Source organism: Megalobrama amblycephala, linkage group LG21, assembly GCF_018812025.1.
Source record: "Megalobrama amblycephala isolate DHTTF-2021 linkage group LG21, ASM1881202v1, whole genome shotgun sequence".
NCBI classification, from domain to species: domain Eukaryota; kingdom Metazoa; phylum Chordata; class Actinopteri; order Cypriniformes; family Xenocyprididae; genus Megalobrama; species Megalobrama amblycephala.
In genome coordinates, this window is record NC_063064.1 from 27,184,410 (window position 1) to 27,210,145 (window position 25,736).

The 25,736-nt window shown below is 35.5% G+C and overlaps 1 protein-coding gene and 1 long non-coding RNA gene across 5 annotated transcripts; both read left to right on the forward strand.

Annotated features, from left to right (window-relative positions):
- The first annotated feature begins 1,548 nt into the window (after positions 1–1,548).
- Positions 1,549–23,226, forward strand: LOC125256315 (cell wall integrity and stress response component 4-like). 4 transcript variants are annotated; one of them, XM_048172209.1, is made up of 12 exons: positions 1,549–1,701; positions 3,307–3,591; positions 4,466–4,507; positions 4,616–4,882; positions 5,998–6,063; positions 7,052–7,129; positions 7,274–7,292; positions 21,102–21,153; positions 21,258–21,323; positions 22,476–22,571; positions 22,940–22,989; positions 23,109–23,226. In XM_048172209.1, exons 1-11 carry the CDS (start codon positions 1,647–1,649, stop codon positions 22,976–22,978), a joined length of 1,065 nt encoding a protein of 354 aa, XP_048028166.1. In that variant the 5' UTR covers positions 1,549–1,646; the 3' UTR covers positions 22,979–22,989; positions 23,109–23,226. The 4 variants fall into 4 exon arrangements, with proteins under 4 accessions (XP_048028166.1, XP_048028164.1, XP_048028165.1 ...); XM_048172207.1 differs by lacking the exons at positions 21,102–21,153; positions 21,258–21,323; positions 22,476–22,571; positions 22,940–22,989; positions 23,109–23,226 and adding exons at positions 7,456–7,507; positions 7,627–7,696; positions 8,068–8,163; positions 9,563–9,612; positions 9,718–9,873; XM_048172208.1 differs by lacking the exons at positions 4,466–4,507; positions 21,102–21,153; positions 21,258–21,323; ... (1 more) ...; positions 22,940–22,989; positions 23,109–23,226 and adding exons at positions 7,456–7,507; positions 7,627–7,696; positions 8,068–8,163; positions 9,563–9,612; positions 9,718–9,873.
- LOC125256321 lies at positions 17,680–20,797 on the forward strand. The gene is made up of 3 exons (XR_007182091.1): positions 17,680–17,690; positions 19,208–19,258; positions 20,716–20,797. It is a non-coding gene; the product is annotated as an uncharacterized LOC125256321 (long non-coding RNA).
- Positions 23,227–25,736: the final 2,510 nt, after the last annotated feature.

The window sequence follows — 25,736 nt, forward strand, 5'->3', positions numbered from 1 at the left end:
TCATTGCTTTTCAGCTTCTTATCAGTCTTACAGTAAGTGATCTCTGCTGTTTAATGCAGATAAAATACAGTATGTTCACATATGCAGTTATGTTAACTGAAAGCTGTAGCTGAAAGCATCTTCAAGTCATCTGTAGAATTCAGTGATGCAATTTAGTGACAGATATAAAGCATCAAAAATATTAAATCTAATTTTTATAGTTTACACTTTTTTAATAAACCATTGAGTGCTAATGTCACACCAGTTGTGTATAAATACAAGAACACGACGAAGGAGATCAGATAACAGGTAGTTTAATGCAGAAGATAAAGTCCAATACCGTTTGGCCGTTTGAGATCCGACAAACACAGAACAGAACAGGGAGATATAAGGGAGCTAATGAGGGAGAACGTAATCCGGGAGAACAGAAACAGGTGTGGATGGTTAACTTATACACACAATGAGGGCAAATCATAAGATCAGCATGTTATAAACTATTTAACAAAATTAGCATATAGTGTCCTAGTTGTTCAGTTTGTATTCACTGTAAAATTATTGTCATTTTAACTGTAAAAATGCTACAGTAAAAAAAAAAATTAATTGTTTAACAAATTCCTCACTATGTATATAGGGGGAAAATGCAATAGATCTTTAAATGTAATAGATAAACTTCTCATTCATATATTTTAACAGAAAAAATCTGTTAAATGTACAATTTTTTAAACTAAAAAAAGAATAAATCATCTTAGAATTTACAGTAAATAGCTGTAAACTGACATTCCCTGTCTGACACTTGATTTGATGTTTTTTAATTGTAATAATTATGTTTCTTATTAGTTTTTTATATTAGGCCTTTATTAAATTTCAACTTATTTGTATTGCAACTTTTTTAGTGTGTGCATGACACTGCGTTCACCTTCTATATATTAGTATTGACCTCAGCTTGTGAAAAAGCTACTTGTGATAAACTTTGATTCATCATGTGACTCTCTTCACTGCTAGTGTCATTATGGTGGATGTCGGTAGATGTTCAAGTACAAAACAGATATTAGTAGCAGCGTGGCCTTGCTAATTCAGCAGAAAAGAGCTGTTGGATTTACTGGTTTAATATATATGTCGTAAATCAGTTTTAATTTATACAATTTGCAGGTTGTTCTATAGGGGGGGCTCAGGACCAGACAAAATGACAGAGAAAAGAAAAACTGACATAAATTTTGGCTGTATTATTTGAGTCCCCTTCAAAGAGAGCACACGTGAGCACATGAGACCACACACATTTGAATGTTACACTCTAAAAAAAATGCTGGGTTGTTTCAACTCAAGTTTGGATCAAAAATGGACAAACCCAACCACTGGGTTAAATTTTTAAAATTAATTTTTTAATCCAATGGTTGGGTTTGCCCATATTTGACCCAAATTTGGGTTGAAACAACTCAGCATTTTTTTAGAGTGTACTTTTATAAAACTACCTTTTGTCTTTCCTAGTCTGTGAACTTATAAAAAAAATGTTGCCTGTGGCCCAGATCTGCTGTACATGTCGTCACATGATGTACGTTCATCATCATAGAACTGACTGCACAAAGTATTAAATGTTTCCTGTGGTCTGTGTGTTACTTCCTAATTCACACATTGTTTGAGTTTCATTCTCTCTTTTCTCACTCACTGTAATGGAGTTGTTCATCTTCATTGCTTTTCAGCTTCTTATAGAGGTTCAGTCTAACAGTAAGTGATCTCTGCTGTTTAATGTCGATAAAATACAGTATGTTTACATTTTTAGTGAAAAAAGTTTAATTGTCAAAAATGTTTCAGCGTGTGTGATCAGTACATGTTTTAGTAGAATGAGCAAACACACGAACCTACAACCTCTGTTTAAGGCACATTAGTTTTACTTCATCATGAAAATTCATTAAACTGATTGCAATTACCCGATCACACCAATATTTGTGCAACTAGAAATATGAATGCCTATGTTAATTGGACTTGATCATGTAAACAACTTATTTGGAATATCCACTGTATTTATATCTGCATGTTCATATGAACATAATTCTGGGTGTTACTTGATTGAGAAAGTACAGTATTGAAGCTTGTTTCTGACATGGAATAAAAAATTAAAAAGGTAATTGCAACTTTTTATTTCACAATTCTGACTTTTTTTTTTTTTAGAATTGTGAGATATAAACTCACAGTAGTGAGTTAAGTCAGAATTGCAAGATAAAAAGTTGCAATTACCATTTTAATTTTTTTATTCTGTGACAGAAACAAGGTTTCATAGTGCATAGTTCATAGTTTTTTGCATAAATGAAATGAATTCCCCTCATGGCCTACATTTTACCATTCATTGTGTAGTTGGGTGCTGTTGTAGTTTAAATTAGTTCAAAGGTTAAACTAAAAGATGGAAAATGATGCATGTAAATGTGATGAAGTGTTCGGATGGGCAGCTGTAAAATCACCTGATCAACTGTTAAACACACTATACAATCACACGACTGATAAACCATCATCTCATTCTCCTGCCGCCATATATTTCCAACACAGAGAGGCTCATTGAAAAAACATACCTGTGTCAACACTTTAGCAAAACGCAAAATACGTACATATATCACTGCAGTTTCTGGCAGAAATGAACACTATAGGTAGCGAAACAGCAAGCACTTTTAATCGTTTTCATACACAATTATGATTGCAGGGCTCCTTGCACAATTAGGCTATGTTATGACCTCAAAACACTTTTTTACCATAGTGCATGATTTGTAAACGAATAGTATATTTTTGGAGTTTGCAACTCTTACCCAGCTCCAGATGTTCAGTTTTACTGACATAACAAGCTTGCTCGGGAAAGCTCGGGTAGCCTACGGAGCCCCGCACATGACATGCAAGAAAAAAATTAAATCGTGCGCACGTTTTACTGTTTCGTTTACTCGATTTACTAAAACGTGCGCTTATGCATGATTTATAAATCGAGGGAACGAAAGTAAATCTACTATAGGTTTACGTTATTAAACGTGATTAAGCATTATAGCGCCACTCACCGGATATTTCAATTCAGAACTGCGGTGATACGTACGTTATAAAACATCGCCATATTCACGTTCATCTGTTCCGGGAAAAAAACTAAACACGATTTTAGCGCCACTCATTGGACATTTCACTTTGAAACTGTCGCGAAACGTGCACGACGCAAAGTATTTTGGGTTTTGAAAAAATGTTGACACAGGTAATGAGCTGTTCACTACTGTTCATCTGATCTGGCAAATGTTATTGCAATGTTTATTTATTTATTTATTTTATTATTATTATTAATTATGGATTATCTGACCTAAACAGGTTCACTTCAGAAACCCTTCATCAGTGTTAGTGACGATGGAGTCCAGATCAACATAGCCTGTGAAATACCAGATTCAGTCAGAGCTGATTTCACCTGTAGTCTCTACACTGAGGATGATCTTCTGCACTCTCAGAGGAAACAGTCTGGAGAACGTCTTTGTATGTTTTATTTAACTCCTGGTGAACTTTTCACACGATCAGTGAGCAGACAGCTGAGCTGTGATTATTCACTCAACACTGAACCTGAGATCAGATCACCGCGCAGTGACACACAAACCATCAGAGGTGAGGACTTTTTACTGTAATCATTATTTTTTTACAGTTTTAATCAGAGACACATGTAGAATTCTCAAGCCAGTTTGATTTATGAAGGTTCAATATGAGAAAAGCTGAATGATACGACTGTATCTGTGTATTACATCTATAGGACACTTCTGGATGGATACTATTTATAAAGACCCATTCATATAATAAAAACCCATTCGTATAATAAAACACTGAAAGGTCAAATATACTAAATATAGTAAAGAGTTGAATATGGTCAATCATAATCCTGTGGTAACAGTGGGACTCACTGTAGGTCAGTATCATCATGAAGTCAGAAACAACAGTTGTGTGATGCTGTTACTGAATCAGTACAGTGATCTGTGAAATCTTCTTACACACAATAACTTGTAGGTCCTTTTCAGACAAACTTTTAACCACAGCGTGGATTTGGCAAATGAACAGTCTGATACGTTTAGACAGGAAGGAAGTTGTGTTGTGTTGATCATGTGGTTTAGACGTCAGAGAGACAGACAGTGTCAGATGCATCTATGGAGGCTGATGGAGTCATTCTGTTCTGCAGCACCTTTTGAACTCTGTGACTTTACAAAAATTAACATGTTAATGTTAAATTACACTTTATATGTTGAATAAATGTTGAAGTCAGAAGTATTTCATTTCTTTCAGAAATATGCTTATTAATTATGACTTGATTAATCATGATTTTTACACATTGCCAAAAAAAGAACAAGATGGAGAAGTGTGTCTTTTACATAAATGGAAGAACATGTCAGCTCTCACTCACTAAATCTCAGATCAGATGTCTCAAATACTGGTCAGAAGGTCAGAGTTCATCTGTGAGAATAACCTGTTTCTACACTGAATTTGTCACAAGGTCAAAACTCATCTCATCACTCTGATCCAGTGACAGTACAAAGTAAGTTTTTTCTTAATATATTAATGTGAACCAATATGTGTGAGGCACTTAAAGATTTGCAAATTATGTAAAATGATTCTATATAATGCTGGTAAATTGTCTCTGCAGGTTCAACAACAACCACCGCAGCACAAACTAATACAACAAGCACTGCAGCACATCCTACAACAACAACAAGCACAGCACAAACTACAACAACAACAAGCACAGCACAAACTACAACAACAAGCACAGCACAAACTACAACAACAACAACAAGCACAGCACATCCTACAACAACAACAAGCACAGCACAAACTACAACAGCAACCACCGCAGCACATCCTACTACAACAACAAGCACAGCACATACTACTAGAACAGCCACGACAAGTAGTAAGTTACTGATAACACCTTTTCTGGTTAAAGGGATAGTTCACCCAAAAATGAAAATTTGATGTTTATCTGCTTACCCCCAGGGCATCCAAGATGTAGGTGACTTTGTTTCTTCAATAGAACACAAATGATGATTTTTAACTCCAACCGTTGCCGTCTGTCAGTCTTATAATGCGAGTCAATGGTAACGGCAGTGATGCGGCAGTGATGTCTAGCACTCATTGAAGTATAAGCATGAGACATCACTGCCGTTGTCAGAGTGCGATCAGACCTCACTAAGCGAATGCTGAACGCAGTTGCACATAGTGGCGTATTAGAGGTAAAAAATAATATAAATACTGTTCGGTTTCTCGCACAAACCGATCATTTCGTGTCTTAGGACATCAATGTGTCGCAGGGTTTAATTTGGATTTGTCTGTGCATGTTTATTGACTCTTATAAATTGTTTTACAATTGACTCGCATTATAAGACTGACAGACGGCAACGGTTGGAGTTAAAAATCATCATTTGTGTTCCACTGAAGAAACAAAGTTACCTACATCTTGGATGCCCTGGGGGTAAGCAGATGAACATCAAATTTTCATTTTTGGGTGAACTATCCCTTTAAATGTAGATTCAATATGAGAAACAATTCCTTTATGAAAAAAGTGATTCCCCTTGCGCTGTGTTATCAATATTATTATTATTACTATTATCATCCATTGTAACCTCTACTCTGCCAGATATCAGAAGTATGTCAGGACATGGTATGTATTTACTGTAGAAGCCAAATTGTCAAACAAATGCCAAAGTTGTTTTGCTCCAGTAATACTGGATGAACATAGCATGTTTCACCTAATATGTTGCCTATTTTAGTGAATTTTTACATATAGATGCATAATAAAAAAGATAATCCATGTTCCAGTTATCTGTTATCATGGTTTTTACAGTGTTTAGTTCAGTACAATGTTAAGATTTATGCCACTGAATCCTCGACATCCACCAGAACTGGTAACTTTAATAAATATCAGTTGATATATAATGAACTTTCTTTTTACAGTGACTCCAAACACTGAAACACTGTTTATATTCATCATGTATGGTTTGATTTCCTTTGAGTTTTCTTCTATATCAGGGGTTTCCAGTGTTCACACTTCAACAGCTGGTCCTAAAGATCATCAACTCACACCACTACACAGAGGTTTTATTCTCAATCATTTTCTTCCATATTTGAAATGATTTGACTATTGCATTCTCTTTCAGATCTCTGTAGAACATTTACTTCTTTTCATGCACACAACAAAAGTAAAACAAATCTACAATTACATGAATTGTCAGGTGGACTGATGTATCTAAAGAACTCATATTAAAGGATTAGTCCACTTTTAAATAAACTTTTCCTGATAATTTACTCACCCCCATGTCATCCAAGATGTTCATGTCTTTCTCTCTTCAGTCGAAAAGAAATGAAGGTTTTTGATGAAAACATTCCAGGATTATTCTCCTTATAATGGACTTCAATGGAGCCCAAACGGTTGAAGGTCAAAATGACAGTTTCAGTGCAGCTTCAAAGGGCTTTAAACGATACCAGATGAGGAATAAGGGTCTTATCTAGAGAAACAAAATTTAAAAAAAATATTGCGGAAACCGGAAGTACGTTCAAGGCATTCTTCAAAATGCTTACACTGTATGTCCTACACCTTCCCTATTCTACGAAAAAAAAAAAAACTGGCGCCGTGTTCGTGATGTAAGTTGAATAGGAAAGGCGTAGGACATACAGCGTAAGCGTTTTGAAGAATGCCTTGAACGTACTTCCGGTTTCCGTGATATTTTGTTTTTATAAAGCAGATGCAGTTGTATTTTTTTCAAAAATGACCGATCGTTTCGCTAGATAAGACCCTTATTCATCGTCTGGTATCGTTTAAAACCCTTTGAAGCTGCACTGAAACTGTAATTTTGACCTTCAACCGTTTGGAGACCATTGAAGTCCACTATAAGGAGAATAATCCTGGAATGTTTTGATCAAAAACCTTAATTTCTTTTCGACTGACGAAAGAAAGACATGAACATCTTGGATGACATGGGGGTGAGTAAATTATCAGGAAAAGTTTATTTAAAAGTGAACTAATCCTTTAATCATCATAATGTACATAAACATGTATTAAAGTGTTGGTTTTGTTTTGACACAGAAACATGGTTTATAGTTCTGGTTTCCACTGGTGTTGGTGTCATTCTGACTGGATTCATCTGTCTGTGTCGGTTTGCAAGTTAGTAAAGTTTATAATTGTTCACTCCATGCTGTTCAATATAGAAATGATCATATGAATTTATCATTTAAACAACAGAGAGTTGACCAAAATGCTGTAGAGGAGTAAAAACTGATCATAATACAGTAGATCATTGTTTTCTAGGTAAAAAAAGAAGAAAACAGTAAGTTTTATTTTTGTTTTTTGTGGTTTTAGTTTGTTTTAGTTAACTAAAATAACCCTGATTGTAGTCTATGAGCTGTATGTGCAAATGTTTATCACCTTACCTGATATATGCATACATGAAAAGATGCCATAAAGATCAATATTTGATATTTGATTCTTAGCAATAAAATGAGATCAATATCATCAGATGTGCCCAGTCAAGGAATTGGTATGGTGAGTATCTTTGTAATTAATCTTTAAAATAACAAAGTAATAATTATATATTTATAATGCCATAATGAGTAAGAATGGCTGAAATGGACGAGACCTTAATTATTCTTAATGTTTTTTAGAGTTCAGGACCTGCAGAGATATATTCTCTGATCACTTCTGTACCAGCCACATCTCAGCCCATGTCTGTGGGTAAGAGAACATCAATCTCAGATAGCGTGAAGCTTAGAAACAGATGTCACCAAGAAAGATAAATAAAACTGCTGAGTTAAAAACACCACATATTGACCACAGCTTCTCAGAAACGGGTACCATTTCCTCTTTCAAATCTTCAGCAGATCAGCATTATTAGCCACATCTTCTCTTATAGGAAAAGTTCACACAAAATGAGCTATTTTACATAATGTTTACACTGTACAATGAAAGAAGCAGTGATGAGAGGCTGTAAAGCTTTTAAAATGACAAGTTTCAATCTTTAGGAGAATCCATTTCACATTTGTCCAGTTTTGGATGGTTTTCTATTGACTCTGTTTGACCCTCTTCATCATGCTGTTCCTCTAAAGGCCTCGAACACCCAGATTCCCATCAGGACAACACACCAGATCCCACAGCGACTTCCTCTTTCATTATGGTTGAAAATTCAATTTACCAGCCCTCAGGTAAGTTTTTTCATTAGAGTGGTGTGGTAGATTTTTCCATACGCACCTGACTTAGTTAAACCTGGGTGTCCCTGACACCATAAACTTAAGCCTGGGTGTCCCTGACACCATAAACCAATAAATTTATACTCTACTAAGCGTACTTCAATACCTGTTTGAGTCGGCCGACGTCTCGGCCTATTTTGGGGCACTATCACCTGATACTAAGCTCTTTAGTGCTCCTCACCTCCACTAAACACTATCACTATAGTATAGAAAAAGATCTCTAGTGCTTAGGTTTGCTGCAGCCTAAAAACCAGACAGACTCCAGTCTATGCCTCAGAATATGCTTTAATCACGGCCGGGAGAGTTCTCATCATTCCAGAGAATCTCTCTCCGAACAAAGGAATACAACAGGTTTTATAGGATTTCAGGTACACTTCATAGTCAGCATGGCATGATCTATTACTCATTATCATCAGTCTCAATATGATTAGTTTAGATTTAAGAAAAACATCTCAGTTCCTCTGTCCCGCTTACTGCCGGAGTAAATTTAGATTAGAAGAACTGAATCACAAGATCATCAAAAAAATATCATTGGGTTAATAGTTCAGATTACTCAATAGGTTAAAACAACCTCTCAAAGACTATTTTTTATCCCCAAAAGGGATGCTGTCTAGCCAGCACAGCAGAATGTTTCTGAATCACAACACTCAGTCCTAGTGACTGTTTCTCTATTTCTAAGTTAGATTATTATTATTAGGCCTGTAGAAGAAATGTTAGTTCATTATAGTTCATTATTAGCTAGTTCAAAAATTCCATCACAGTGGTCATATCATGACAAATCAAATCTTTCTTGTTCTTTACTAATGGTTCTTAGTAAAGAACTAATGAACTAATTACAAATGGTTACAGTTGTGGTCTAATGGTTAGAGAGTTGGAGGTCACAGGTTTGAGTCTCAATGCAGGCAGGAAATGTAGGTGGAGTTAGTGAATGAACGGCACTCTCTCTCACTCTCATTACCCACAACTGAGATGCTCTTGAGCAAGACACCTAACCCCCAATCACTCCCCGGTGCCGCAGAAAATGGCTGCCCACTGCTCTGGATGTGTGTTCACACAGTGTTTGTGTGTGTTCACAACATGTCACGTCACTTTCACATTACTATAAAAACATGTTGTGGTTTCAAAACTTCCTCAGTTTTGCTCACATAAAAGCATTGAGAAGCTTGACCCACCCAATCACAATGACTTCATACAAAGGAAGTAGAACAAATACTAAATTCATCATAACTGAGAATAGATGATTCTGCTGTGCCAAATGTCATTGCTTAAAATACATTAAAGCTTTATGACAGAGAGCTTGTTCATGAAGATCAAAACATGTTCTTTAAAGTGATATGACGCTTCTGCTTTACAGAAGATTTGGTCAATACTCAACAGAAACAGGGAAATACAGAGGAAAATGAGGTAACGTGAACAGTCACACCCCAACCCACATAAACAAATGAGGCGTCCATCATGAACAGAATATAAACACACTTATCTTGTCTGTCTTTATTTTTTTCCCTCCAGAATGTTTACCACCTGTACTGCACGATCCCTGACAAACCAGTTCAGTCAAACGCAGCAGATCAAGTCTACAGTTTGGTGAAGATGCACTGATGAGTCTAAAGTCTTGTTTCATTATGTACATTCATTATAAATAAAATATCATTACTTGCTTACAAATATGTTTTATTTTCATCATTTAGTGTTTGGGGTTGAATGCATTGTGACCTCTGTGACCATGCAGAAGATTTTCTCTAGCTCAATACTGCCTCTTAAGAAGTGCTTGGGATTCAATAAGCTGAACTAAAACATGTAATGATGAATGAAAAAATGTTTTTGCACAAACATAATTTCAATATATTTGTAAAGTAAATTAATGTCTGCTGAGTGTTTTATAATTGATCCTGGCTGAAGAAGCGTGTTTTGGAGGTGATTCCATAGGTCAGTAGTGTTTATGTACAATGATTCCCACAGGATTTTGTGAGACTATGAGGGGTGGATCTGTGTCCCTGTTGGAGGGCATGTCCAATCTGGTGCATTTAAGGGCTTTTCAACACTGTGCTTAAAGGATTATTTCACTTTTAAGGGTTAGTTCACCCAAAAATGAAAATAATGTCATTTATTACTCACCCTCATGTTGTTCCACACCTGTAAGTTCTTCATTCATCTTCGGAACATAAATTATATTTTTGATTAAATCCGATGGCTCAGTGATGCCTGCATTCACAGCAATGAGCAATAGGCCGATTTCAAAACACTGCTTCAGAGCTTTGCAAATCGGAACAGTGACTTGGATCTCCTATCAAACGGTTAAACTGCTGAAATCACATGACTTTGGCGCTCCGAATCACTGATTCGATTCGCAAAGCTCCGAAGCAGTGTTTTGAAATTGGCCCATCAATATATTGTTAAAAAGTCGTTATTTTTTGGTGCACATAAAGTATTCTCGATGCTTTATAATATTAAGGTAGAACTACTGAACTCGCATGAACTGTTTTAAATATGTTTTTAGTACCTTTATGGATCTTGAGAGAGGAAATGTCATTGCTTTGAATGCAGGTCTCACTGAGCCATTGGATTTAAAATCAAAAATATCTTAATTTGTGTTCCGAAGATGAATTAAGGCCTTACGGGAGTAGAACGACATGAGGGTGGGTAATTAATTACATTATTTTCATTTTTGGGTGAATTAACCCTTTAAAATGAAAATTTACTCACCCTCATCCAAGGTGTACATGACTTTCTTCTTTCAGACGAACACGATCGGAGTTAAATTAATAATCACCCTGATGCTCCCAAGCTTTATAATGGCAATGCATGAAAACCACCTGTTTGAAACTCAAAAAAGTGCATCCATCCATTATAAACATACTCCACATGACTCTGGGGGGTTAATAAAGGCCTTCTGAAGCAAAGCGATTCATTTGTGTAAATATACATATATATATATATATATATTTAATATGTTATGAAGTAAAATAAGTAGCTTCCGGCCAAACGGATTCTACTTATGTCTAAAGTGTAATTTTACTACGCTAGGGCGTAGCGTATGTAATGGCATAGCGTAGTACCAGTAGTACATTGCGCAAGTTACGCTTTAGACCTAACTTGTCTGGGTTAGTTATGATTAAATTATTAATCAATGTCACTGGTAAACTGCTAAAACATTTCAAAGCATCAAAGGAATTGTCTCCTGTTTCAAAAGTTCTGTACACAAATCAGTTAAATTCAGTTTGTTCAAGAGCGTGTGTACATTGCAAAAAATAGTATTGTGTGAAATAGTATAAATGAACCCATTATGCTGCAAATGAACCAAAGAACATGCCAGGTTTAAATAAACCACTGCTGGGTTTGTCTATTTTGGCTCATGTGGGTTGCTAAACAACCCATAGTGGGTTATTTCAACACATCGTTTTTAGAGTGTACACTAATCTACATAAAACTGATCAGTGCATTAAATGGTTTCCGGTCTGATGCACTGCTTCCTAATTCACCTATTGTGAGTCTCATTTTGTCTCTTTTCTCACACTCACTGTAATGGAGTTGTTCATCTTCATCGCTTTTCAGCTTCTTATGGAGGTTCAGTCTTATAAGTGATCTTTGCTTTTGTAGTAGAACATTCAAACACACAAAACTACAAAATGATTGAAAACAGTGGAATAAGAAACCTTTTTTTTTTTTGGGAATTATGTGTACATATTCTTAAACCTGCGAAGCATGTAAAGGTCTTATTTGAAGCCTCAACCAGAATATGCTTTAACTGAAAAGTGATTGATCTGTTTGGAGTTGTTGCAGAATTCCCTACTGTACACATCTCAAGATGTTTTTAGAGACTCCAGCACAGTGAAGATGAGCTGTGGGAATCCTGAAAATACAATGAGATTCTCATTTGGATCAGTGAGGTTTCACTATCAAGCAATTTAAGCAATTTCTAAATAACAGAAACCGAGTATTAAAATCTTACTCCTTATACTGTATCTTTATGGCTGAAATAGTATTATTAGTATACTAGTATGCCATTTCAAATTTAACCTGTGGGAATAAAAACTGTTACGTTTGGCCTGATCTGCTACATCACAGTGCACATGGTGATAAGTGTGGTTGTTTGGTCTAAACTTTCATCTATATAAATGTACTATATACAATATATAAAATGATTTCCTGTGGTCTAATGTTCTAGTCCTCATTGTGTGAAACTCGTTCTGTCTCTTTTCTCACACTCGCTGTAATGGAGTTCATCTTTGCTTTTCAGCTCCTTGTGAAAATTCCGGTCATACAGTAAGTGATCTCTCTAGTTTCTTAAACACTGCATGTCCATGTCCATATGTAGTGAAAAAATGTTTGATTGTGTAAAATATTACAGCATGAACTATATGTGAAGTTTTGATATGAACACATGAACTATAAGCTACCTGACATATTCGTTTTGTTTTTGAATTACTACTAATTCCGTCTGTAATCAGCTAAAATATTGGCTTACTTATGGCAATCAGGTTAATGTTTCTATTTGACGCTTACATAAAGAGAATATGATAAAATTCTGATTACTATTCTTGTTAATGTCACAAACCATATGGCAATATGTGTATCTGTTTTGGGTTGTTTCAGAATCTCTGAAGTGCTCAGATGGGCAGATGTAAAATCAACTGTATCAATAAACATTAACTGCTACTACATTATACATAAGCACAGGATTGACAGGATCATCTCATTCTCCTGATGCCACAACGGTTCTAGATATTTCACTGCTGTTCTTCAACACTTTGAAGTCACAAATTCAAAAACCATCTCCTCGCTCTGATCCAGTGACAGTAACAGTGCAGAGTAAATTCTTCAAAAAATCAAAAATCAAAATAACTGATGAGAAAAGTAGCATTTTTTTCTTTGATTCAACAGTGATCTCTACTGATGACAACTGGCAGAAAAACTTGTCACATTTAAAGTAAAACATCATATACTACACTATATGACCATATATACTACCTTATATCTCAACATATATGTAGAACATTCGTATAGTAAAGCGTTTCTGATATTTTCATGCTGCATGCCACTGTTCGCCAGAGGAGAACTGGCCCCCCGACTAAGCCTGGTTTCTCCCAAGGTTTTTTTTCTCTCCATTTTAACACCTATTTGCCACCTGTTTGCCACCTGATGTCACCTGTTGGAGTTTGGGTCCCTTGCCGCTGTCGCCTTTGGCTTGCTTAGTTGGGGACACTTGATATTTGACTTGACATTTGATATTCAACAGTATTCTTGACATTTATTCAACAGTGCTGCCTGCATTGACACTATTCTTTAAGAGTTGCTGTGCAGCCAAAATTATATACCAGTTATCACTGTAAAGCTGCTTTGACACAATCTGCATTGTAAAAAGCGCTATATAAATAAAGGTGACTTGACTTGACTTGACTTGCATGCTGTAATATTAATACCAGTAGCCTTCTAATTAAAGTATTTCCAGACTAATGGACTCTGTGACGTTGTTAAATTCTCTTTGCAGATTCAGTGGCGACCTCTACTGGTGAAACTCTGACAACAGCCAAAGAAACTGATATTTTGAATATCTAAGAACTAAAACAAACCTTGAAAATTCTTCCTCTCATGATCATGTGATGTGGTATATTCATTTAAAATGAATTTAATAGTAAAAAAAAAAGCACATAATTTATCAGATATGATAATTTATCATAATTTATCTAGTATAGTTACAGTATGTAGCTATTGAATTATATAGTGATCAGCAGACAAAGGCAGAATCTTTGTAGCTTTTTTTATTTTGGGAGAAAATGGATTTTGCATTGGTAAAGTATGTTAAATGTAGCTGAAAGCATCTTCAAATCATCTGTAGACAGATTTGAAGCATCAAACATTAAAACAAATATTTATAGTTTTTACACTTTTTAAATCAACTATTGTAATATACACATGCACATAAAATTGCATTTTAACTGCAGTATGTTATACAAAATGTCACAATGTTAGCATAGTGCCCGGCTGGTTTAGATTGTATTATTTTTAATTTGTACAAGAGCAATCCACAAAATAACTTCCCCTCCCTCATACAGCGCCATCTCTTCTCTGATGATGTGTCTCACGTGAGATCCAACAATAGCAAACCACAACCATCCAATCAATTCCTGATGGACAAAATTATGTCCCGCCCTACATTCTTACTTCTTTGAGAAGTTGTTTCACTTGGATATATGTCACAGTAGAGAAGAAAAGACTATCGCAATTTCCCTTTCATGTCAACTTTAACTGTTGCTTTTACAAAACTAGGCTACCTTCCATCTTTCAGAGTCTGTGAGTACAAAAACATGTTATACATGTGGCCAGTAGCAACTTTGTTACGATGGTGCTGGGTACATCATAAATGTACTGAACTCCCAAAACTTACTGCCAGATTCTGGAAGACAAATTCTTCAAACAGTGGTACAAGAGGATGTGGTGCTGGTCCTTCAAGAGTCACTCTCAATCTGTCTGTCTATAAGGCTTCAGTGGGGGTAATTTTTTAGGATTTTTTTACCTAACCATACTCTCTAAGATCCTGACACCTTGCACTTCTGAAGAACTCCAGGTAGGTTGCAGTTCTGGAAAATTGTCACGCTGGAGACTAAAGGGTTCCTGATGGATTCACACTTAATTCTTCACCTTAATTCTTCACCTTAATTCTTAATTCTTTTGCAGTTAATGTGTCTTTTCTTCTACACCTGTTTTTGTTTGACCATGCTGACCCAATGAGTGTTTCACTGTCCATTGGTCATGCTTTAACTGTATTTCTAGTATTACATTAGTATTGCATCCTTCTCATGTGCATTTAATAATTTTTGATTTTTCAGTCTTTTTTTCAGAGTTAAATCTCTTTTTCGCCTCATTTTGCCTGTAAAAGAAAACCTGCATAGTGCCTAATAATTCTGCACACCTGAATATAAGGCGTTTTTCATTTCCAGCCTTCATGAATAATTATATAGCCTATCACTTAAAAATGATTAAATACAAAATTAATGGTAGTTATTAAGATTGATGTGGTTTGGAATTTGTCAAGTCACTTTCACTTAACATTCATGCCACAAGATGTTTCAAAAAGTGGTGGGGACATTACTGACACTGGCAAAAGGTAGTGGAAACACATCTCACCCATCCCATCCACAAATTAAGCCTATGCATGTGGCCCGGATCTGCCCTCGTTTACAGTGAATACAGCTGAACATGTGGTCTCATGGTGTACATTCATCTTCATAGAACTGACTGCACAAGCATTAAATGGTTTCCTGTGGTCTAATGTGTTACTTCCTAATTCACCCATTGTTTGAGTCTCATCTCTTTTCTCACACTCGCTGTAATGGAGTTGTTCATCTTCATCGCTTTCCAGCTTCTTATGGAGGTTCAGTCTTACAGTAAGTGATCTCTGCTGTTTAATGCTGATTAAACACTGTATGTTCACATTTGTAGTGAGAAGTGTTTGACTAAAATATTTCAGCATGATCGTTATGTTTGTGTGTTGTTGTTTTTTTGTAGAACAGAAAACAAGTTTTACTTGAGCTATGATATGAAAATTAATTAAACTGATTGTAATAACCAGATTAATCCAATAATTGGAATTTTGGGTCATGTAAACACCTTATTTGTAATATCAACTACAAGAGAATTAATTTACATCTGCACGTTCATATGAACGTTATATGTATGCTGATAACTTTTATCAGAATCAGGGGAGTGCATTTTTGAAGTGCATGAGAAAGACTTTTTTTTGCGAAACATTATAAGAAATGGACAAAGTTTTTAATGTTTTTTTTAATGTAATGTTTTTAATGTTTGTAAGTGGTGGTTTTAATATACTTTGAGACAAAGCATGTGCAAATTCATCAATCAACACCGCTGCTGAGTATTTTCTCATTAAAACTGCAGTGTATCAAAGACCGTTCCAAAAACAGGGTTTTTGAAACCACCCGTCTCCTACTGTCACAAACATGAATCCTGTCAGTGTGCAATGTGGGGCTTTTCCTATCATTTCTATCATGCTTGGTGGCCATTATAACACAGTGAGCACAAAATAAACTTTAAGAAAGGGTTCTTTCTATGATGTTCAAAGTGTTTCTAAGGATGATATTTAGAAGGCAGCTGTCTGACTCTGAGATGGCAAACAAGAACATGGTTTGTGTAACATTAGTGCAATACCTTATTAGCTATTTGATAACATATTCAAGCCAATCGTATTAATCGTATTAATTACTGTTATGTGTCTAACATTGTAGAGAGTGATACATAAAACGCATTACCATTCTGATACAAAGACTTGTAGACAATCCTGTAAATTGTTCTTTTAAATCTTCAGAAGTTTCTATTTCAAACTAAGCTAAAATTAAACCAATATTTCCACTTGCCATTGTGTAGTGTTTACTACTGTTGACTGAGTGGATCAGGTAGCTGGTGTGATTGAGTGAAGGCGGGGACTAATTTGCATACTAATGGCTCCACGTAAACTAAATGAAGCAAGGGTGTAGAGTTGCATTAAAACTATGTTAAGGCTTGAAGAATTTATTTTCACAAGAAAAAAATGTTTAAATATGTAATTTTGATTATCAATTGATTATCCATGATTATTGACTGCAGGGAGACTTAAAATCAGTAAATAAATACTCCCAGGCCTACATTTTCCATTCGTTGTGTAGTTGGATGATGTTGCAAAGACATTTGAGTTTAAATTTGTTTAAACGTTTAACCAAAACATGGACCATGATTGGAAAATGATGCATAGAAAAGTGATCAGTAATAAGATGTAATGTAGTGATTGATCTGTTTTGGTTGTTTCAGAATCTCCTGCTGTAAAAGTATCTCCAGATGTCATAAGTGAGTCCAGATCAGTGAAGATAACCTGTGAGCCAGAATTTGTTATTGTGAATCAGTGTTATTTCTACATAAACAAAAAAAAAAGAGAAGAATAGAAATGTCACACCACCTTGTGAGCTCAGTCTCACTGGTGTTGAAGTGCTCAGATGGGCAGCTGTAAAATCACCTGCATCAGTCGACATTAACTGCTTCTACATTATACATGAGCATGGGATTGATAAACCATCAAATCATTCTCCTGCTGCCACAGTGACGGTTCTAGGTGAGATATTTCACTGCTGTCCTTCTGTGTTAGAAACTGTTATTGCAGTGTTTTATTTTGTTAATTATGAATTATTTGACTTAAACAGGTCCACTTCAGAAACCCTTCATCAGTTATAATGGCGATGATGTCCAGCCCATCATATCATGTGAAATACCAGATTCAGTCAGAGCTGATGTCACCTGTAGTCTCTACACTGAGGATGTTCTTCTGCACACAAGTGTCTCTCTGAGGAGACAGTCTGGAGATCATTATTGTCTGTTTTATGCTACTCCTGGTGAACTCTTGACACGAATAGTGAACAGGCAGCTGAGCTGTGATTATTCACTCAACACTGAACCTGAGTTCAGATCACCGTGCAGTGACCCACGCACCATCAGAGGTGAGGACTTCTGAAGCCAGTATGATTTATGCAGGCCAATAGAACATTATGAAATTATGATCAATAAAAGAAAAAGTCAGTATTTACAACAAATAAAAACATGTGTATTACATCTATAGGGCATTTCTGAATGGATAATATTTTTAACAACCCTTTAAATAGGCTGTGTAATACAACATTAATAGGTCAAATATACTAAATATATTGGTCTGTATCAATCTGTAAAGTCAGAAACAACATATTAAAGTTGATTATAGCAGTCGTGGGATGCTGTTAGCGAATCAGACCATAATCTGTGAAATTTTCTTATACAGAATAACTTGTAGGTTCTTTTCAGGCAAACCCTTAACCACAGCAGTAGTATATCTGATGCATTACTGTAGGCAGGAAGGAAGAGTTGCTTCAGCTGATCACGTCAGAGAACTAGACAATGTCTGACACATAGAAAGAAGCTTGTTTCTGCATGGGTATCTAATATGATGGTGAGAGGAGAAACTGCAAGCAATTGATTTAATATTTAGTTTGAATATTTCTAACATCACAACATTTATTTTCAACAAGTCGTGCATCAAATTTGACAATGCGAGAGGTGAGGACTCTGTAGTCTTCTCCAGCACATCCCAAAGACTTTCAATGAATTTAAGGTCTAGACTCAGAGGTGCCAATTCATGTGTGAAAATGATTCTTCATGCTCTCTGAACCATTCTTTCATAGTTTGAGCCTGATGAATCTTGACATTATCCTGGAATAAGATCGTCTTTCTACAGGGTTGTTTAAAAACTGAAAAGCTACACACTCCATCAATTATGGTTAAAAGAACTGTTCCCAAACATAAAAACATGCTAGAAACATAATAATCACAGCAATAATGATCCAGTCATACACTCTTAAGTATTTGCCTATTTAAATCCAAACAGCGACTTTTTTTTTTTTTTTTTGGCTGGACAGTGTATTTCACAGTTTATTTTGCAACTTACATAAATGAACTAGTGTCCAGCACCCACTAGTAAAAATAAATATATATATAAAAAATTAGATATAGTGTCTGACTAATTTTTGGATTGACTGTAGGCTAACTTATCAAGTCATTGTCTCGTTTGGTTCCATAATGTCCTCATTTGGATGTAAACCTGTACAAGACCTATACATACTACATTGTATGAAAAAAGTTATTTCGTATATGAAGGCTCTGTACCATTAAAACCCAACACTGTCTTGATGTTTACTTGAAAGTTAAAAATTGTAATTACTCCCTGTAATAATGATAAACAATCTTAACAGTTTCAACACCAGATAACACTGCACATGTAACAGCGACTACGAAAACTTGTGAGTAATTGAGTTTTTTAAATTAAAAAAAAAAAATTATTCTTGATCCTTGATGTAATAATTGGTATATTTGCAGCTGATAAGTTACTGATAACACTTTGTCTGGTTATTCTGAATTCAAAGTGAAAAATGATTCCTTTCTTAAAGGTGATTCCCCTTTACAATACAAGTTATTTTTATATTTGTAGACTCACTTTCCAAATCAAACCCGCCAACCAGCACAACAAAGGAAACCACACGTAAGTGAGCATCATCATTTTATTCAAAAACACACACATTCAAATTGTTTTTTTTTTTAAATCTTAATTACTGCTATAACTTTTAATTTAAAGATTTATGCCTGTCTTTGTTAAGACAATTTTCATTTTACAAATGTATGTAAAATTACAAAAATAATCTGTAATTAATACAATAGCAAAACAGTTAGATGATAAAACGGTCAAATGACTGAGAGTAAAGTTAAATCTCCTTATTTAAATAAGCTGAAAACACTGTCACATGACCAGCAGAAACAGAACATTAAACGCTAACAGATCTGTCTAGATCTCAGCATTTTTATTTACTACAATCCAGTTTGACAATTTCTTTCATTCAAAACTTTTAGATGTTGATGTTTTATTGAATATAATAAAGTTTGAAGTCACTGTTATGGAGGTGAGTGATTGCTTTAGTTGGGCTCTTGACCCTTGACTTTGTAACTTTTATAACTGTGTATTTCTGAAGCACATTTGTTTTAGTAAAAATTGCAAGAGAAATTATGGTTAGATGAAGTTGATTACTTATTAACAATACAATCATCATGTAGCGATCAGAAATCAAAGAGGTTTACATTTTATGATTTAAGGAAATATTTGAGTGGCAGATGCCCCTGCCAGTCATTGACCATTTCTTTTTTATTGATCATTAACCATTATTTTCATTAATGGTAAATGTTTGGCACCCTGTGCTGCCAGATTTATTGTTTTGGATTAATAGTGTGGGTGCTGTGTGGGCCCAGTTAGGGCTTCCTGGGGTTAAGTGAGAGCTGCCCGTGCAGGGCCAGCGCTAAGGGACCAATGTTTTGCTAATGAGCAAATTCTCAGGGGCCCTGCGCTGGCAGCCCGCTGAGGGCCCTTAGGCTAGCCTTAAGTGCAGTGCAGGCTTGTTTGCAGGGCTAAAACCCCAGAATCCACCAGGACTGGTAACTTTAGTAAATATCAGTAGAATATAAGAATAAGAAAAATTCCCCATATGAAACAAATTCTTCTTTATACAGTGACTTCATCAATCACTGTAAAGGCCAATTCACACTGCACAGACAGACAGCAACGAATGGCAACAAGCACTTTGTTGGGTCTTGTCGGATCAGTGTTTTACACATATTGGCATCTGTCGCTGTGACGCCATTGGTCAGCTCTTATTTTTTGCCTATTTTAACGTGAAGTGACTTCCTTTAATCTGGTGATTGTTGGCATCTGTCTGTGCGGTGTGAATTGGCCTTAAAACTGCTGTTTATAATCATCATGCATTGGTCAAGACTGTTGCATGTTCTCTTTCAAATCTCTGTAAAAAACAGACATGCACACAACATAGAAAAATAATATTCTTTTTTCTATTCTTTTGTGTATCACTTCAATTAGACATATATAAAACAATCAAATTAAACTTCACCATTGCACATAAACATGTATTAAAGTGTTGGTTTTGTTTGGCACAGACACATGGTTTATAGCTCTGGTTTCCAGTGGTGTTGGTGTCATTTTGACTGCACTCATCTGTCTGTGCTGCTTTGCATGTAAGTCAAGTTTTCAAACATACATTTTTTGTTTGTTCTGGTGTTTATAGTGAGTTTCATGTTGTTTAGTATAGAATTTAATATATAAGCTATAATTGAACATAATGCTCATTGTTTTGTAGGTAAAAAAAGAAGACGAAAAAAGTATGTTTTTTTTCATGCATTCCATTCAGTAGTCTGTGATACAATATGTTTTGTAGTAGGCCTATATTTTTGTAGTCTAGGAACTATGAGTGTAAATGTTTATCACCTTACCTGATATATGCATGCATGAAATTATGCCATAAAGATCAATATTTGATTCTTAGCAATAAAATGAGATCAATAACATCAGATGTGCCCAGTCAAGAAATTGGTATGGTGAGTATTTTTGTAATTAATCTTTAAAATCACAAAGTAATAAATATATATTTATAATACCATAACAAGTAAAATGGACATGACCTTATTTCTTTGTTTTTTAGAGTTCTGGACCTGCAGAGACATATTCTCTGATCACTTCTGTACCAGTCACATCTCAGCCTATGTGGGTAAGAGAACATCAATCTCATTCAATGATCTCAGATAGCGTGAAGCTTAGAAACAGATGCTGAGTTAAAAACACAATACAGTGACCACAGCTTCTAAGAAACTGGTGCCAGTTCCTCTTTCAACTCTTCAGCAGACCAGCATTATTAGCAAAATCTCCTCTTAAAGGAACAGTTCACGCCAAAATGAAAATCATTTACTTATTTTCTTGCTGGTCCAAACCTGTAGGTCGTTCTTTCTTCTGTGGAATAAAAAGGAGCTATTATTTGTATCAGAATGTTTACGCTGTCTGTACAATAAAATCAGCACTTTTAAAGTGCTGTAGAACTTCTATAACTCTTTTAGTCTTTATTTAAGAAACATTTTCCCTTACAGTTTGAGGGTACGTTTACACAGCAACGCTGTACTAAAAACGGAAACGTTTTTCATTTGTTTTTCATGTACAGATGACAACATTGTCAAAATGATCCCGGTTCACACGGATCTGCGGAAACCACTAAAAACGTTGTGTTATGCATGCCAGGCCAGTAGTTGGCGATGTAAAGAAACAATAAGCGCCTATAGACTGAACGTGTCAGATGCATGAGCATGATGTCACAGTTTACTTAACTACGCTACTCTACATCCTGCGTCAGACATCGCATCAGGGGTAACTTATTTCACGCAAGTCGACTTATGCAGTATGCAGAAGCTAATTATTTGAATTTATAAAGCTTTAAATATGGATATTTTTCTCACAAAAACCCATCGCTTCGCTTTAAAAGTCCTTTAGTAACCACTGGAACCATGGATTACTTTTATTATGGATGGATGCATTTTAAATTGCTTCAAAATGTGGCCCCCCATTCACAACCATTATAAAGCTTGGAGGATTAAGGGTATTTTTAAATATATCTCTGATTGTGTTCATCTGAAAGAAGAAAGTCATATACACCTTGAGGGTGAGAAAATAATTGGATCTTTTTTTTCATGGTGCATCATGTTTGGTATCAAGACATGCATTGACTGAGTTTGTCACTGATATCAGTTGTGTGATGCATCTTCATACAACATGTTTGAACCTTTAAGAGAATCCATTTCACATTTGTCCAGTTGTTTTGGATGGTTTTCTATTGACTCTGTTTGACCCTCTTCATCATGCTGTTCCTCCAAAGGCCTCGAACACCCAGATTCCCATCAGGACAACACACCAGATCCCACAGCGACTTCCTCTTTCATTATGGCTGAAAATTCAATTTACCAGCCCTCAGGTAATAAAATGTTTCTTTCATTAAAGTGGTCATATCATGATGAATCAAACCTATTAATACTAGTACTAAACCTATATGAAAACACACTGTGGATTCACAATTCAAAACTTCCTCACTAGTCCAAAAACAGCATTTTTGATGCTCACATCTGAGCACTGAGAAGCTTGACCCACCCAATCTCGTTGAGCTCATACAGAGGAAGTGTAACAAATACTAAATTCATCATAATCGTTGAACAATCAGTCTGAGAAGAGATGATTCTGCTGTGCAAAGTGACAAAGCTTAAAATACATTAAAGCTGTATGATAGACAGTTTGTTCATGAAGGTTAAAACATGTTCTTTATGACGCTTCTGCATTGCATTACAGGGGTTTTGGTCAATAAACAACAGAAAGAGGGAAATATAGAGGAAAATGAGGTTTGTGTGAACACTCACAACACAAACCCACATAACCAAATGAGATGTCCATCATGAACAGAATACCAAGATATTTATCCTGTGTCTTTTCTATCTATCTTTCTTTCTTCTTCCTTCAGAATGTTTACCCCCTGTACTGCACGGTCCCTGACAAACCAGTTTAGTCAAACGCAGCAGATGAAGTCTACAGTTTGGTGAAGATGCACTGATGAGCCTCTGTTGTTTCATTATGTACAGTATATCCATTATAAAGTTTCTTTACTTGAAGAAAAATAGGTGTTCTTTCATTATTCAGTGCTTGGTGTGGAACCACTTATAATATTGGACTTAAAATATCACATTTAATATTAATACTATTTATTTTTAACCATCCCTTAGTTTGAATTGATCCATTTTAATAGAAAATTAAATTATGGAATTATGGCTTGTCTGTAAACTGCCACCATTATGTTTGGCTAATGTCGTTCCATGGAGAAAAAAAAAAAAAAGGCTATCAACGGCCCCTTTGCTTTTGCTTTGAAAACATATCCATATAAAACCGTAATATACAGATGAAATTGCTTACGTTTTGGAATGTAGCTTCTGTCAGATCAATCCAGCATCAATCTTTTTACAGTCTATGGATCCAAAACATAATGCTTCATCTTTCAACAAAAGATTCTTTGTGAACTGCATTATACTATGCCTTCATTTACAAAACATAGTAAAATGCTCTGAACAAACATATAATTCTCAGACGCGATCTGGAATGCCATTAAAAATATTCTATCCTATCCTAAGTCTGACGTCATGCGGTAGCGCTTCCCAGTCCACAAGAAAACAACAAATGGTGCTAATATATACACACAATGTGGTGTAATACTATCAAAAAATAATAATCATAACCTTTTTCTCCATACCAAAATCCCAGATGGCAAGACAGTGATTCATCTTTTATAAATCATTAAAATAGTAATGTCTGTGACGCTGTGAGCACGGAGACTGTTATTAGACAAGTATTTTAAATGTTTAACTTTTTAAAATGTTAAATGTTTAATATGAATAAATAGCGCTCATAAACGGCTGTTGCGATGGCATTCTCAAGTGAAACGAGTCGAGGCATGGACCCAGAAACGGCGTTCCTTACGTCACGACTTAACAAGCGGATGATGTAAACCGATTCGCCGATGTCTTGCAGTCATATTTGCCGGTGTGACCCCAGATCCCACAATATCCAAATGAACCAGTTTTTGAACTTTATTAAATAAATGCTTTGTTTATACTGAGGGCGTTTTAAGCTATGAAACTTGAAGGATGTTTTCATGATACAAAGACTATTTAATTATATGTCAAAAGATCAAGGAAAATGTCATCATGACCCCTTTAACTGTAAAATACTGTAAAATTTATGGGTTTTGAAAAGTAAAAACAAGGAATTATCATATATATCATGAATTATACATATTTATGGTGAGAAACAGTAGAAGGACATTCCCTGAAATCCCTGCATGTCATCACTTACGATTATATTGTATGTAAACAGATTTACATTTTACAATATACAAGCATCAATAAGTCACACCTAACTGGCTTGGGATTCGTTTTACAAACGATTTGTTTAATTGACTCAGAGTCGACTCTTACTTTTGAGAGACAATAATGTTATATATGGTGCACTTTCAGATTTAAAACTTTGCAGGATGTTTTCATTCACTGAGACTTGAGCTATGTTACAAAATCCATAATAGGGGCACTTTAAAATACTGGAAAGCGTTGTTTCCCACGCCCCCTCCTCCTCAGACTCCACACTCATATGGGTAGACACACTGAGGAGGTGCAACAGGAACATTGGTTACATGCGAAATTGACAACAGAAAGTGAAAAACCTCTTTCTGGGCTTTAAGCCATTTCCATCTCTCAAACGCATCTCCAATATTTATCCATATTTTAATATGCCTCTGGTCATAGAGATTTTTAGATGGATAGTGATTTGTAATACGCTGTGTTTTCCACTAACTGGCAACCCGGGGTGTTGAAATACTATTGTGTAAATTGGCAGTGGGCGGGATCACAAAGGCCAAAACAAAAACAGACATTCTGACAAGAAAAGCACATTTCAAAGTAGAATAACTGGCTGTAGCAAGTATTTGAACTTAGCATGTTTCCTAAATAGTCAGCACCTTTAAGTAGTCAGGAAAGAACACTAAAATTCATGACAACCAACATACAAACATTTATAATCTTTATTAGATTCAACTTTGAATCCAGATGAGCTGAAAGCCCACAAGAGGTGTGAAACTGAAGTGTGAATGGCCCACTGAAATTATTTTGAGTGTACTTCCTTTCAGTCGTGATGTGGATGAGCATTTTACTTGCTGATTGAATGGGGTTCTACCAACATAAGCACACTTGAAACTTTACACTTCAAGTCACTTTCACCTTACATTCATGCCGCGAGATGTTTCAAAAAGGGGACAATACTGACACTGGCAAAAGGTAGTGAGAACATGTACCCGTCCCACCCACAAATTACACCTATGCATATGCCCGGATCTGCCCTCTGTTATAGTAAAAACAGCTAAACATATGATCACATGATATACGTTCATCTTCATAGAACTGACTGCACAAGCATTAAGGCAAGGCAAGGTCTCTTTTCTCTTGCTGGAATGGAGTTGTTCATCTTCACTGCTTTTCTTCTCCTTATGGAGGTTCAGTCTTACAGTAAGTGATCTCTGTTGTTTAATGTTGATTAAACACTGTATGTT